Source organism: Phlebotomus papatasi, chromosome 1, assembly GCF_024763615.1.
Source record: "Phlebotomus papatasi isolate M1 chromosome 1, Ppap_2.1, whole genome shotgun sequence".
Classification (NCBI taxonomy): domain Eukaryota; kingdom Metazoa; phylum Arthropoda; class Insecta; order Diptera; family Psychodidae; genus Phlebotomus; species Phlebotomus papatasi.
In genome coordinates, this window is record NC_077222.1 from 36,120,229 (window position 1) to 36,135,442 (window position 15,214).

Sequence of the window (15,214 nt, forward strand, 5' to 3'; positions counted from 1 at the left end):
CATCTTATCATTTTCCCCATCAAAAAATAATATTTGATCCACTTTTCGCGACTCAACTCTCTCTCTCTGCCATTCAATAAAAGAAGAATAAACAACAGAGAGAGAGCATAAGTCACATAAAACATGGTGATATGATGGTGAAGATGGATCAAGAAATAACACACAAAAAAAAAGAAGGAAGAAAAGCTCTTTTTTCCCTGATGTGGTTTGGTGACTGAATGGTAAAGGATGTTATTCTTATGGTAGAAAATAATGTCATGTGAAATATTCATTCGGATGATACAACATTTCCCCAATTTTCTTCATTCCCTCACTCTCTTTTTTCTTTTATTCTCTTATCCATCGACCCCCGCATTCGCAAAATCTAATAAAGTGTGAAGAACCCATGATGATGATGGTGATGATGGATGCGGCATGACTTTCTCTCCCCTACAGCAATTTCCTAATATCTCTCTGTTAAAACTTTAAAATAAAATAGAAAAAAAAGAAGAGAAACAATTCAGTGAGTGAAGTACAGAAAAAAAGTTAGAAGGTGTACAACTCCACAAAATGATTGATTAATCTTTTCTAAAGGACACTGTTAACCCTCAATATTGCTCAAATACCTAGTCCGTAAATCCACCACCAATAGCGACTAAATCGCATTTCAGACAATTAGTGCCATTAGCGGTGGTGCAATAAAGTTAGCACGTTCTGCAAAGTACATAAAAAAAACTTTATATAAGGGATTATATAGGTAGTAACGCTATTATTGCATTTTCATGAGATCTACAAAGCCAAGTAAAAACGTCGCATTTAATTACCTTTGGCATAACTACAGGAGATAGTAGAAAGTTTTTATGTTCTAAAAAGTACAATTAAACTATATTTTGTCACCATTTTTGGCATATTCAAATATTGGCAAAATGTGCAAACTTTAATAAAAACAAATTAGTGGAATTGATTAGTTTTAGTCTTGTTTATAAGATAAACAATTTTAGCGCAATTAGCGGAGATATGGCGAAGTAGGGGAAGACTTTCAGGCTTCGCACAGACCAGGGGCATGACGTTTCCCAAGTATCCCATTATATTTCAAGCGTGCCGAAAAAACTTTGGAGTTTATTAGCTGTTTTCTGTCATTGTGGAATGATTTAGCAATAAATACAAATATAAATTAAAAGCCAACTTAATATTGAATAGGCAACCGAAAACCCCAAATTTGCAACCTACGTAGTTTTGGAGATATCTCGTGAAATATGTACGAAAACACGAAAAAAAATTATCCTAAAAGTGGTTGCATTTTTCAGAGCTAATGTCACCCCCTTGGCACAGACTCTGGCTTCTAACACTTTATATTTTTTCCATAGCTATCAATAAAGATATACTTAAGTGAAGATAAAGTCTAGCTATTAAATACCATTGATCAGAGTCATTAATGAGACATAGAAAAGAATAAGAAGTGTTCGAAGCCAGAGTGTATGTGAACTAGAAAGCCTTCCCCTAATCTTGTTTTAAGACGTATTAGCAATCTTTCCTATTTTTTTTGAATAAAAACTGTCCCTATTCATTAATTATTTAGTAATTAATATTCAAATTGTGTTAAATTTACCTTCTTTTTAAAAGAAATAATCTCAGTTCAACTAGCGGAGATAGAGTTAGGGACTTATGTTCTAAAAAGTACCAGAGTTCTTCCTTTTATCACCATCTCTGCGCATTATATTTTCGAATAATGTACAAACTTGAACAAAACGAAATAGTCGGACTGATTTCAGGACTGATTTACTCTTGTCTTGTTTCAAATGATTCTAGTACAACTGCTAGCGGAGAAACAGCGAAGTGCTCCTATTCTAAAAAGTGCAAGAGATCTTTTTTCTTTTTTTCATTGAAACCCGTCTCTCCGCACTAATTACACTTTCAAAAAATGCGCAAACTTGAGTAAAATAAAACAGTCGAATTGATTTGTTTTTACAATTTAAAATAAATGATCTGAACACAACTAGCGGATTTAGTGAGAAGTATTTTTGTTCTAAAAAGTGCAAGAGGTCTTCCTTATAATATCACCGTTTCGGGGCAATAATTGCGTTTTGGAAAAATGTGCAAATTATTTAGACTAAAATGAAATAGTCGAACCGAGTTTATTCTTGTTTTGCTATATAAATTTTAGTATAAGTGGCGGAGATAGAATGAAGTGCTTTCGTTTCAAAAACTTAGTAAAGAGTACAAGAAATTTCCCTTTTAACATTCTTGAACATTCAGAAATAATTTGAATGGAATTCTCAATTGAATTTTATTGTCATCGTTGTTATGGTGCTATTCCAATGAAAAAGTGACCATGTTTTTTTTTAGCACATTACTGTTCTCAAGTACTAAAATAGACCATGACTGTTCCCATACGTCATTTCAAGGAAAATAATGAGTAGAGAATATTAATGCTGCTCTCCGAATTTTCACCACTGAGCATTCACGGGAAAACTCATGGAAAACCTGGAAAAACCCGCGGTCGAGGCTAAAGTTGCCAACACCCGTCCTTCCAACTGCATCACGCCACCAAGCTGACATGATAATGTTACTCCACACTGACTGAATGTCAGATGGTATTGTGATCGGGTGAAAGCTTGCTCGGAAGGAATATTCGAATTCGGATTTCGGTTGAACTTGTCTTTTGTGTTGGTTCCTGTCATGACTATTTGGTGCTTTTAGAACACGACAAATATTTAAAAGCAAAATGATTTCATTGACTATTCAAAGATTACATACATAATTTTAATTAATTTATTTCCATGGCCTAAATTACAATCAAAGTGGCCGAAATTAGAATCTGACCGAAATTTGGCACACTTCCCCTATTTTATCTTAAAAACCTATTACTTTTTTTACATAAATTTTATATGCAGCGCAATAATTAGTGTTAGAGGAACCTTTCGTATTGTGAAAGCGCCATCGCATCGTTTAAATAGTGCCACCGTATAATCGTTTTTAGATTATATTTTTTCCATTTTTTTCATTCTAAATTTAATAAATTGGACATAAAGAAAACGTTCTATATCAAGTATAGTTTATGAAAATTATTTTTTAACGTCATTAAAAAATCGTTCTAACATCGTTATTCGGTATCGGGAGCCGACGATACTAAGAGAGGTGTTAAAATTATACTTCTCAGTTTCAACTAAATAATTTTTATTCACTGACAGAGCAATGAAATGAAAAAGTCTGCATATTCGATCATATTATGCACTGTTACAAATAAAAATGATAATTTATATGAACAATAAATTTAGAAATTAAACTTATTAAAAATCTAAAGAAATTATGGCGTTAGCGAGATACTCCCATCTTGCTTCCTGCTCCAAGTAAGCGCTTTAAAAAATAGATTTTCTTTAAAGAATAGTAAAATTGCTATTTGTAAATACACATTATACGTTTATGCAATAGGATAAAAAGTATACACAAAAATTATACAGTTGTAGGGGGAAGTTGGGCACCTTTGAAAGTGGGGCAGCTTTTAAATTGGGATTTTTTCCTATGTTTAAATGGGACTGAGCTATATCATAATGTAATTTAGCTTTTCAATCTGATGGTGCACCTAAATTATATCATGATAAGGCACAATTTTATTTTAAAATAGGTGAAAAATCCCTATTTCAAAGATTCCCTACTTTCAAAGATGCCCCACTTTCAAAGATACCCCACATCCCCCTAACTGAATTTTATTAAAAGGAGGTTAATTTGCAAGTTGATAAAACTCTTTTCCGTCTAATTTGGAAGAACATCTTTTTGACAAACTTATTAATATAAAATCCATTTAGCTATCAATTTGACAAAACTTTTCTATATTTAATATTTAAGCATATCCTTTACACAAACGAGTTACAAAGCTTTTCATTCAGACTACAACGTAACCTGTCTATCGATTAACCAACTTAATCGATGGTCAATAAGATTTAACGAGATATTTTTGTCGAATTTTCTACTCTGAAAAAAATGTCTTGTTAAACGAGCAAATGGATTTTGTTGAAATTTTGTCAAAAGGATGTTATTTACTAAATTGACAAAACTTTTCCTTGCATTTTAGATGGAAAAACACCTTTTTGACAAACTTTTGACATAAATCCAGTTGGCCGCCGATTTGACAAAACTTTTCTATATTCTCTAAGGAAGAACATCCTTTTCACAAACTTGTCTTGTTAATTTGACAAAAGATATTTTTTAGAGTACTCTGAAAGTCAAATTTCGTTATTTTTTTATCTACAGTAATGTTTTGTAAACATGTTTTTGACATTTAAGTGAGAGTGAATGAAAGCGAGATAGTCATCTTGCACTCTCTCATATAAAATTTTGAAAACATGTTTACAAACAAAATTTATTGTGCGTTGGACAATATTCTCCCATATACCCCATATGGAATAATAAGGAAAAAAATTTTGAGAACGGGGTGAATAATTTTTTTGACACATTTTTAGCAAAATCCTCTTGACGATTTTACAAAATCTTTATTTTTAAGTACAAAGGAAACGTCATTTGATAAACTCCTCATATTATACATTATAACTCTGAAATTAAAAGTTTGTAACGTTCTTTACGAAGAGTTTGTCAAAAGAATGTCCTTGCATGTAAAATATCAAAAGGTTTTGCCAAATTATCAAGGGAACGTCTTCTTTTATTTAGTTTTTTAAGTGATGGACAATTTATGTCATCCAAACAGATGACAAACGACATTACAGTAGAATCTCTCTCAATCGGGAATACGGGGCAAAATGTCATCCGGTTTAGCGATAGAATTGAGCGTCAAAGCCTTTGTAAATTCCACACAAAGTGTTCAATTATAAAGAATCACGATAAAATAGGAAGAACTACAGCGAATTTGAGCAAATTAGCTCCATAATTAAATGTAAAAATTGTCAACAAAATTTGTCGCCCGATTGAAAAAGAACCGATTGAGTGAGAGGCTACTGTAGATACTTTGTCAAACTTTTGACAAACAATGTTCAAGTGAAGCAAGTGTCGATACTAAAGGTCGAATAGCAACTTTAAAATAAAATGACTTTTTAAAAATTATGTGCGGCTTTTTATTAATTTATCATTGCAAAATGTGTTATATTAATCACTAATAGAACACATGTTGCAGAAGAAAAATCGCAAAAAGCGGCGAATAATTATCAAAAAAATCACTTTAATTTGGTGTATCGATCCGATTTTTGGTGTTGATATATCGTCAGTTGCATTGCGTCCACCGACGTATATGCATCTGCATTTGTTTATCTGCATTAATTTGGTGCAAACTATAACACAGATGTCGCTTCTTGCGTGAAATGCTGACACAAAACAAATTCAGATGCAACAGTGTTGAATTGGGATACATCTAAAAGTGCACTTTTTCTCCTATTTTTAAAAAGAATTTAGGATTATCTTAGCGTCATTTAGCTTCACAATGGGTTTTGGAGCTAAATAACATCACGGTAAGGCCCAGTTCCATTTAAAAATAGGACAAAATACACAATTTTAAAGCTGCCCCAATTCAAAGGTGCCCCATTTTCCCCTACCTTAATACTTTTCTTTAAGACCTTTTGGATTAGTTCTGCATTTTCTAACAAATTGCAAAACAACGATAGTCAAGCCTTCATGTTTCCAGGGTTAACATATTTCTTCCATTGTGTTCAGTAAAAACTTTGGTCTTGAAAATTTGCAACATTTGCGTTACTAACGGTAACCGTACGAACTCTCGATGTTACGAAAAATTGTAAATTTATTTTTATTAAATTTAAGATGAGCATAAAATATTTGATAAATATCTTAAGGTAATTTATGTAGCTCATGATTAATCTAAGATGCAATTGAAGGTTAATCCTCTATACCAAATTAAATATGCAATCATTTCTATGAGTTGTACACCCTTTCGTACTAAAAGACAAAAGTTCAAACACACCAACTGTCCATTTCACTCACTCAACAGTCAACAGTGGAAAAACAGTCTTTTTTTTTAGAAGTGGAATAAAAACCAAATAAAGCACACCAACACGTACTGTATGTAAGTAATCTTGAGAAGGGATAGCAAAAAAGGTGGTATGTTGTTTATCTAAGAAGCAGCAACGTAAAATGTAATCGCGATATTATGGTGAATAAATTAAAATTATCCTCATATTTCCATTTATAAAATTACATTTGATGAAATGATTTTTTTCTCTTTTTTTCCTGAGCTAAATGCTTAGAATAATTTGCAAAGTTTTCTGTTTTTTCTTTTTTTTGCTTATTTGAACTTCTTGGCAAATTACCACAATCCAGCTATTCAGTATGAAAGCGTTCCAAAAACCATTAAAAAAAAATAATGAGCAATGCATGTAAGAATCAAGCTTTTTGGTAGGATGAATAAAAAAAAAACATTGTCATAGCAATGTTTCAAGGAATTAAACTTTTCTTTCCTCTTTGTACCAAAATTAATTATTTCCAATGATTGTTTCTTCAGAAAAGGATGTTTTTCATGCTATTCACATCCCCATCATGAGATAAATTAATTGAAGAAAGTATGTCCTAGAAAAGTTTTCTTTCAAAAGTAGTAACTTATCACAGAAGTTAGGAACTTGTACCATATAACTTATTATCGTAGACTTTAATTTGAAAGTACTAAAAGAAAATTTACCGAAAATATTATACAGGAAGCTATCAATAATGATGAGTTATGAATTTAAAAGTGAAAATACTTTACGTAGTTTTGAAAGTTGGTGAAAAGTCACTTTTCGCACATCAAAATAAGTTTTTTTTTAATAAATTTGTTCTGTTTTCTGCAAATAACAATGTGACTTTAATGTAATTAAACTAATTGAATATTACAAATTTATAATAGAAAGAAGCAACTGTTAGAAAAAGAATTTACAAAGAAAGCCTCAAGATTGAAAAAAGTCAGTTTAAATCTGAGAATTCCAATTTTCGAATTTAGATTTTCGAAATATCCCAAAGCCGGTAAGATGCATCCAATTAAAATCTTGATTCTTACAGAAATTAATGTAAATTTAGCTTCACCACTGGAAGCACTTGTCATGTATGAATAGCGGAGTTAAAAATGAGATTTTTTGATGAACCAATTGAGCATTTTGAGAAACAAAATTTGTTTTGAAAAATTAAAAAAGAAATAAAACTCAAAACAGAAATTAAAAAAAAAGTAAACCAAATAGAAATTTTGTTTTTCTGAGCTGATTTTCATTTTTTTTTCGAGAATCAATTTGATTTGGAAATTTGGCCTTATTTACCTAATATCGCGCCTACAATTACTTCTGGAATTTCTACATTTTTGGAGTCCTTGGCACCCAGGTCGCCTGGTGTGGGGCTCTTGCTGAGTGATCCCAGCGTTTGCGCCGCAGCTGCCCCAAGTGTTTGAGCCGTTGCACCACCAGTCGCCAAACCGAAACTATTATTATTTAATGAAATTGGTGTTGCTGCTTGGGAACCCGCATGCCGAAAAGGATCGAAAGCAGCATCATACCGTTCAAGTGATGTCCTCGGTGTGGGCGATGTTGTTCCAATGTATGAATCCAGGTTCACCTGGCCAATCGCCCCAAAGACACCACCACTTGTTGCAGCTGCTGCAGATTGATCAATCGCCGAAACACCGAGATAGCTGAGCGCTGGTGTTGTTGCCGGATGGGCTCCGTTCGCGTGCGTGAGCCCAACCCCTACGCCCAGTACTCCATACTTGGCCAGTACGCCCAGTGCAGCGCACACTTCCGTCGTGGCGGAATCAGAATATCCGGAACTCCGCATGGCAACCTAAGAAGTAGAATCAAATTTAAATATCAAAACCTAGAAGAATGTTAAAAAGGCTTTTCCATTTGTTCGTTATTAGATATAGAGGTCAAATACTGAACAAGAGCAGTTTTTCATTTTTAGTTATACATATTTTAGAGCTTATCTAGATGGATACAAAGCCTCAATTCTGAAGTACAGAAATTTAAATTTGTTTTAACGTAAAAATTGATATCTTCTGCAAGAAAAATATTTCAAAAATAGGACTAAAAATTTTAATATTTTTTTTATTTTATAAATTTATTATTGGAATTCTAAGAAACTTACGATATTGTAGATCTATAGAGGCTTTCTATGGAAAAAATTGAAGCTGCTAACTCTTTTATCTTGGAAGATATTGAATTATGAAATTTTCGATTTGTGACTTTTTACCCCAATCTCCCTTACTGTAAAATTTTCGAATTTCCGGTTCTGTGTTAAAGGTCACTAAACATTTTAAATATCAGAAGCTCATTTGAAAATTTTCAATATTTAAAGTTTTGTCATTGTGAGAGATTTTAAAATTATTAAAGAAAATCTAAATCACTTTAACATTTGCACTTTAGCTAATTAGGAAGTTTATTACGGTTTAACTGTTTGGCTTAGTGATCTGTGAGGCCCTAAAATTAAAGATATTTATCACAGAATCCAAATCAGCTCTTAAAGACTGATTTTAAAGTTTGAAGCTTATAAAGATATATCTCAGAATTTATAAGATATTTCCCTAAATTTTGTAATAAAGAAAACCTAAAGAATCAAAGGCAAATAATTAAGGATTTCGAATTCTGAGTTAAAGAATGGTGATACTTATTAGAAGCGCTTTTAAATATTTAAAGATTTGAAAGCAAAGGTTTTACAATAAGCTTTGAGGTTAGAGAAAACTTAAAGATGTTTGACTTTATACGGGCTTTAGCCTTAAGGCCTAGCCTACCCATACGGCTTAATTAACTTCTCTAATTTTTTAAGTCAAGCTTTTTTGGAAAAGTTTGACTAGGCTTAAATTAGTAAGGCCAAATAATCTAGATTCTGAAGAATCAATAAAATTGCTTGCTATTTAGAATTTTGAAGTCCCTGGGAACTGGGCTAAATCTCTAGTTTCAAGTCAGCCTTACCGTCTAATCATACAACTTATGTGCCACTTTTTCAAGTTTTTCTTGAATACTTTACAAATTAGTTGAAATATTTGAATGAGATTTTTATCCAACATAACTACACATCTCTAGAATATAACCCCATGGTATAAAAAAATCCAGGTATCTTTGGACAAGAAGGAAAATTTCTTGTATGTGGCACAAAGTTGTAAACGAAAATTTTGCAACTTTGTGCCACCCTTTTGTCGGGAAAAAATTGTTGTTTAACTTGCCCAATCTCACACTTTTAGCTTCGAATCATCACTCTATAAGTATTCGAGATTAACCAGTACATATCAACCGCTCAGAATAAGAAACGAATAACTCACAGTAGGCAAATTTTGCAGGATAGCGATTTGAAGCTGAGATTTTACATGTAGACTATAGGATTTTTTAAATTTAAAATCTCTATAACTTTGAAAATAATTATCTTTCAAGTATAATATTCAAAGGGAAGGTAGAGGGTATAAAGAAGTATCCAAAAAGTGAATAAAACTATATTTGTAGAAAATCGAGTTGTTCGACTTATATTCTGAATCGTCGAATATAAGAAGTTTTATTTTCATTTCCCTTCCATTTTAATTCAATTTATTATTGTTTATAAATTATTTTTATAAGTCGACTCGAGCAACATTGAGAAACTAATGAGACCCATCGTTGGAAAGGTCTCAGCCTTAGAAAATTGGAAACGTAGATTTCGAAATATTCGATTTCGAAATTACAAAAATCAATCTTTCTATTATAGCGCCCCTGGCGGTGGTCGCTCGAAGTTGTAATGCTCCCAAGAATTGTATATTTCATAAGACCTTTAATTTACACCATCAACGATCAAATTCTGACAACTAGAATGGCTTAAAATAAATAGTCTTTAAATGATTATAAGAAATCGCAAAATTCATTCTTTTATGGCCAATATCTCTTGTCAGGGGGGTTGGAGGGGGACAAATTTTTTTCTTTGAAAGATCTGACTTTTAACTATTACTAAGCACTGAAATTTGAACGATATCGATTATATACGGGTCAAATTATCGAGAAAACTAGTGGCACAAAGTTGTACTGAGTTTTCCCCATTTTCAGATTAACACGTCACCACAAGAAGATGGAACAACCTATGAATTCGCCGATTCAGCTATTTTATGATCAATAGTCAAGGAATGCAATAAGACACACGGAATAATTTAGAAACTTTTTGAAATGTGTGTTCTAGAGTACACTTTTCTGCAGATTTGGAAAAATGAAGAATCAGCACAGACAATGATGGAATTTTTACCAAACCAAGGTAAGAAGCATATAAAAATGAAAAAGCATAATCACTTTGCGCCTGTTAGAGCTACCTTGCAGAATTTTTGGAAAGCTTCTTCGCAATCTACCAACTCCGCTAGAGAGCTTTTTATGTTTAAAAATAGGGTAGCACAATATTGTACCCCACTAGCACAAAGTTGTATGATTTGACGGTACCATTTAAGAAAAGTTATTTTTAAGTTTTAATGGATTTTTGCTTACGAACATCAGGAAATTTAGCACTTATTGAGAATCTTTATTAGATAATAAGAATCGGGTTTTCAAAGCCGATTTTAATATTTATAATTTTTAAGGATTTTTTTTTCAAAATCAAGGGATTACTTGTAAGCCTATGTCAATGATCCTGGATCCCTTCTTATTTTATATTTAGAAATCAAGGGCTTAGAAACTTTCTAGAGTATTTATCGATCAACCAAATTAATTTAAATAATATGAAGGCAGGACACGAATGTTCCTTCCGGAAGCGTCAGTGGAAAAATGATTTTCAACTCAGAGAAAAAATCTTCTCAGTTTCCCATAGCTTTCGGCGTACTGCACGCCTTCCTCAGTGGCTAGAGAGGAAAATTTATTGGCATAAATTTACATTGAACATACATAAAGAGCTCACAAGCAAGGGAATCATCTTTGTCTTAACGACACTTACTCGCTGAATACAATTTGGATCTCTGAATTACGTTAAAGATGGAAAAAGAACACCAAAAATGAATAGGGTGTGAGAGAGCTGATACACTACAAGAATTGAGAGAATTGGCAAATTAATTAAAACAATTTTAACTAAAAAATAAAAACTAAATGTACCATGAATCTATCATCGCAGAGAGACAAAGAACTAACTGGAGGCAACGGGTTATCGAAAATGAATCTCTATAACGACTCTTTTGAATTTGGAAATTTTTCAAACGACCTATAGAGAGATGAAATGGTCTAAGGATCTTCACGTCAGTTTAACCACTTCGTTAATTTAAATAAGATATTTTTGAAAGGCCTTCAAATCCAGAATAAATTGTTAGTAGTTAAAATCCCATTATGAACAGACAATTCTGATCTAACACAGGAATTCTAGCTAGTTCTTATTTTTAGGCAACTTATGTATTCGTCTAATATCCATTTTGTCAAGTACTAAACATAAAAATTTGTCATTTTTAAGATTAGTGGAACATTCTAGGAGAAAGCGCGTTACCTTCTGACTTTGAACCATTCAAGCTTCGAACAATTTATTTTTTCTATATTTATAATGGATTTAACTCATGAATCTTTTCCAAGATATTTGATTCATTGAACTAGCTAATAAAATATAATATTATAAATTGGTCGAATTTATTCGAAACATATTTAAAAAAAATGAGTTGTCCGTAGCTTGAGTCGTCCAAAGATAGCGTGCTTTCCCCTAATTAAAAACCCTTCTGGAATTCATTTTGAGACAATTACATCTTATTCAAGAGTTCTAGCATTTTACGATTTCATAGGCAGTTTACCATACTTTATTATTTATATGTCTAATAGCTTTTTATTTAGTTGAAGGGTTTACTGATGGTCATGACAGAAATAATGGAGAGCAGGCGTGGGAGTAGGCACGATGTGAGAGATATTACACTTTTTATGTAAAGCTACTTATATTCAAGGTTTTAAATAATTTTTGCAATAATCAATAAAAGAAGGAAGAGCAGTGTATTATGATAATAGTATTAAAAACTGTCTCTCTTTTACTTTTTCGCATCTTTTGGGCCATTGTACCCAAAGGAAAATGTTGAAGGGTATTTGATATTCTGGGATGAAACAAGTTTTTTTTTGGATTATTTAATACCAATAAAAATACAATTCTTGTGAATGATTACAAACTAGTAGTTTGTCCAAAGTTTCCTTCAAAACCTAGTTTTTGCTAATTCTTAATTAATTAATTAATGATCGTTGAATACATTACGACTCGGAAAGAGCTAAAGAGGATTTAAAAAAAAGAGATTGAAAATGACGCTATAGGTAAGCTCGGTAATATAGGAGTATGCTTTTTAGACAAACATACATATATTATTTCGAGATTATTGAATAAGTATTTTAAACATTTTAAAAGAAAATATTAAAACCATGAAAATTGCGAAATGTTAACGGGAATGGCAAAATACGAAGGTATGAACTGTTTTCTAATTTATAAAATTCGATTTAAAATTATTTAAAGATATTTAAAGTAGTAGAAGTACAGTAAATCATTTTTTCACCACAAGAGGAAATGGGCCTTTTTGCAAGTTTTTAAAAGCATTTATGCATCAAATTAGCATTTTATTAAATATAACCAAAAAGATGAAATCGTGTGATATACAGAAGCGAAATAGTCAATAAAAAGGTATATAAAAATATCCCATAAAATCAATTTAATTTTGTATCATAAAATACTCATTTATGTGATATAATTCTCAGCTGTTTCCGAAGTTAGATAACATTGTGAAAGTTGAGATTTTTGTCAGAAATTCATTATCAAGTTTAATTGAAGAACAAGTTAAGCTACTGATTCTGAAACTTTTGTAAATTAAGACAATCTTTGAAATAAATTTGCATTTTCTTTAGAATCCTAAAATTAATAATTAATTTGCATAAACCGCTGAGAATAAGAAGATTTGGAGAATAAATGAGAATCTTACCTTAATATGATCGAGAAGTTGGGTGGTAACTGATGGATTTGGACCTGGATTGGGGGCATTCAAGTTCAATGACAAATTGATGCCTGTGCCATTGACTAGCAAGCCAGCTCCAGTCACAGCCGTTCCCAGCGCCGAATTGAGTGACGCTGTACTTGAACTTATCGCATTTTGCTGCGATGAGGCATATGGCGAACCTGTGGGATTGTAATTGGCCACAGGTCCATTGACATCGGCATAGGAAACATTTAGGCATGTACCCGACTGTGGATCCTCAATGATTTTCGAGAGGATCATCTTGCATGCCATTTTATTGTTCTCCTTTTCACCAATTATTGTGATGCAACGTTCTTGCAATGTCACATCTTTCGGCTTTTGCGATATTTGTACGTAAGAGCCACTCTCTTCCTTAATCTGTTTTATGAAAGCACCAGCCTTACCGATTATCATACCGGCTGTTGAATTCGGCACGAGAATCTTTACTTGCTTATCACGCTCTTGTTTTGTATCGCCAGATTTTTCAGCCGACAAATCGGGCTTCTCACGGATTTTATCCATTATGAAATCCAACACAGTTATTATTGCCTCACTGGATCCCGTAATTAGGCAAATTCGTTCGGATGTACCTGTTGAAAAACAATACAATATGACAATTATAAAAATAATCCAATAATAAAAAAGTAGGGTAAGTGTGTCAAATTTCGGCATAGTTGCATGCAAGTGTCATAGTCTCAACTTTGAAATGTAATATTTTAAATATAAATTGATTTTTTTTTCTTTCTTTTGTAAGAGTGTTTTTTGGAACCTTGTAAAATGTAAAGAGTTTACCGTCTTTATTTACTCTAAAATCATTCTTAATACATTTTAAAATGAATAAAAATATAGATATAGCTTTGGTTCCCTATTTCGGCCACCTTCATTCTCATAGTTCCTTGCCCTTCGGGAATTCTTCCAATATCTTTTTCACGTCATCTCGTTTATTGAAGCTACATTTTTTGTTATTCTTTTGCATTGTATAATCTCTAGAGTACGTAAAATCTAAAAGTTCATGGAAATTCGAGGAATAAAAAAGGTGGTCGAAATTGCAAGCTGGCCGGAATTTGACACACTTACCCTATCTATTTGCAGAATTTTATTATTAATAAAATTAAATTATCAGAAATTTTCTGTTACTATTATTATTTTTTATGTTTTTGTTATGTTACAAATTAACAGATTCAATTGGGATAATGAGTTTTGCAATTGAAATAATTTATAATGTACCAATATTCGAGTTTTATTATTTATAAAAAAAAACATCCCACTGCTACTTTCGAAATAAACCCCAATTCTGATACATTATTATTAAGTTTCTAGTATTATAAGAATCAGTTAAGTATCTACGGATGATGTATATTTAAATAAAACTGCAGAAAACTATAATTAATTCATTCAGCGATAGTGCAGCAATTTATCATTCAATATGCGCCTCATCGAACAATGAATTATACCTTTCAATTTTTCAAATTGAATGATGATATTGACGCCAGAAAATTCATTTGAATAATAAGATTCAATCTGAAGACCTTTCCCGGCAAATAAATAAAACGTCATCAGCAATGTCTTATGGTATTAAGTTGCCAACTATTCCAATTCAACTGAATAAGGATGTTAAAAATAGAATTCTTTCCTGTACAAATAGAATTTTAGATATTCGGAACCATGGGAACCACCCTTTTTTCGACATCTAAAGAAAAAAAAACTATTTATGAAAGAATTTTCTTCATACGCAATCCACTAATTTGAATCCAATTAACCTTGTGTGGCAATATTTTATGGGATTTCCGAAATACTCCATTTTATTTCATTGGCTCCAAATGATATAACTCTTCATGTGAATTAGCAAATTAAATGACAATTGCGACCCAAATATTCCCATTACCACTGATTACATTGCAATTATTGGCCGGAAGAAGACACATTCAGTATAAATGAGAAATTAATTATTTATATAAAATTCAAACTCATTAATCTTTTAAATGACAATTTTTGCTGTTTGGAAGGTGAAATGTGAATTTAATCACTATATTATAACCACAAAATGTATCCCATCTCACTTTTTCCAAGCATTATTGTATGGAATTTTGAAAAATACCACATGCCAAGTTCATTAGCATACAAATTCATTTAGTGTTTCTTACTAAATAGAGAATTTACTCAAGATCAATTAGGCAGGAGCCGCTTAGCTAATTGAGAAATCAGGAAAAAGACTGTCGCATGAACCATTATGATGCATGGAACACAGAGTCGTATTCGAATTAAAGTTTTATTGGATTTTCTATTTACGAACAAACACCAAATGCTCCTTTTTCATTTATCATTCTCAAGGTTCCCAAGTTTAAAATCTGAGATCTAAGCTTA

General features: G+C 31.9%; 1 protein-coding gene across 11 annotated transcripts in view; it reads right to left on the reverse strand.

The window, feature by feature from the left end:
• Window positions 1–15,214, reverse strand: part of LOC129798960 (RNA-binding protein Pasilla) — a 115,712-nt gene that overhangs the window by 13,099 nt on the left and 87,399 nt on the right. For 9 of the 11 annotated variants that reach the window (XM_055842504.1, XM_055842502.1, XM_055842500.1 and 6 more), the window contains 2 exons: window positions 12,818–13,440; window positions 7,221–7,737 (listed from right to left, as the gene is read on the reverse strand). In XM_055842504.1, coding sequence (XP_055698479.1) covers window positions 7,221–7,737; window positions 12,818–13,440 — 1,140 coding nt within the window. The remainder of the gene's footprint in view (window positions 1–7,220; window positions 7,738–12,817; window positions 13,441–15,214) is intronic. The other 2 variants (XM_055842503.1, XM_055842501.1) reach the window with 1 other exon arrangement.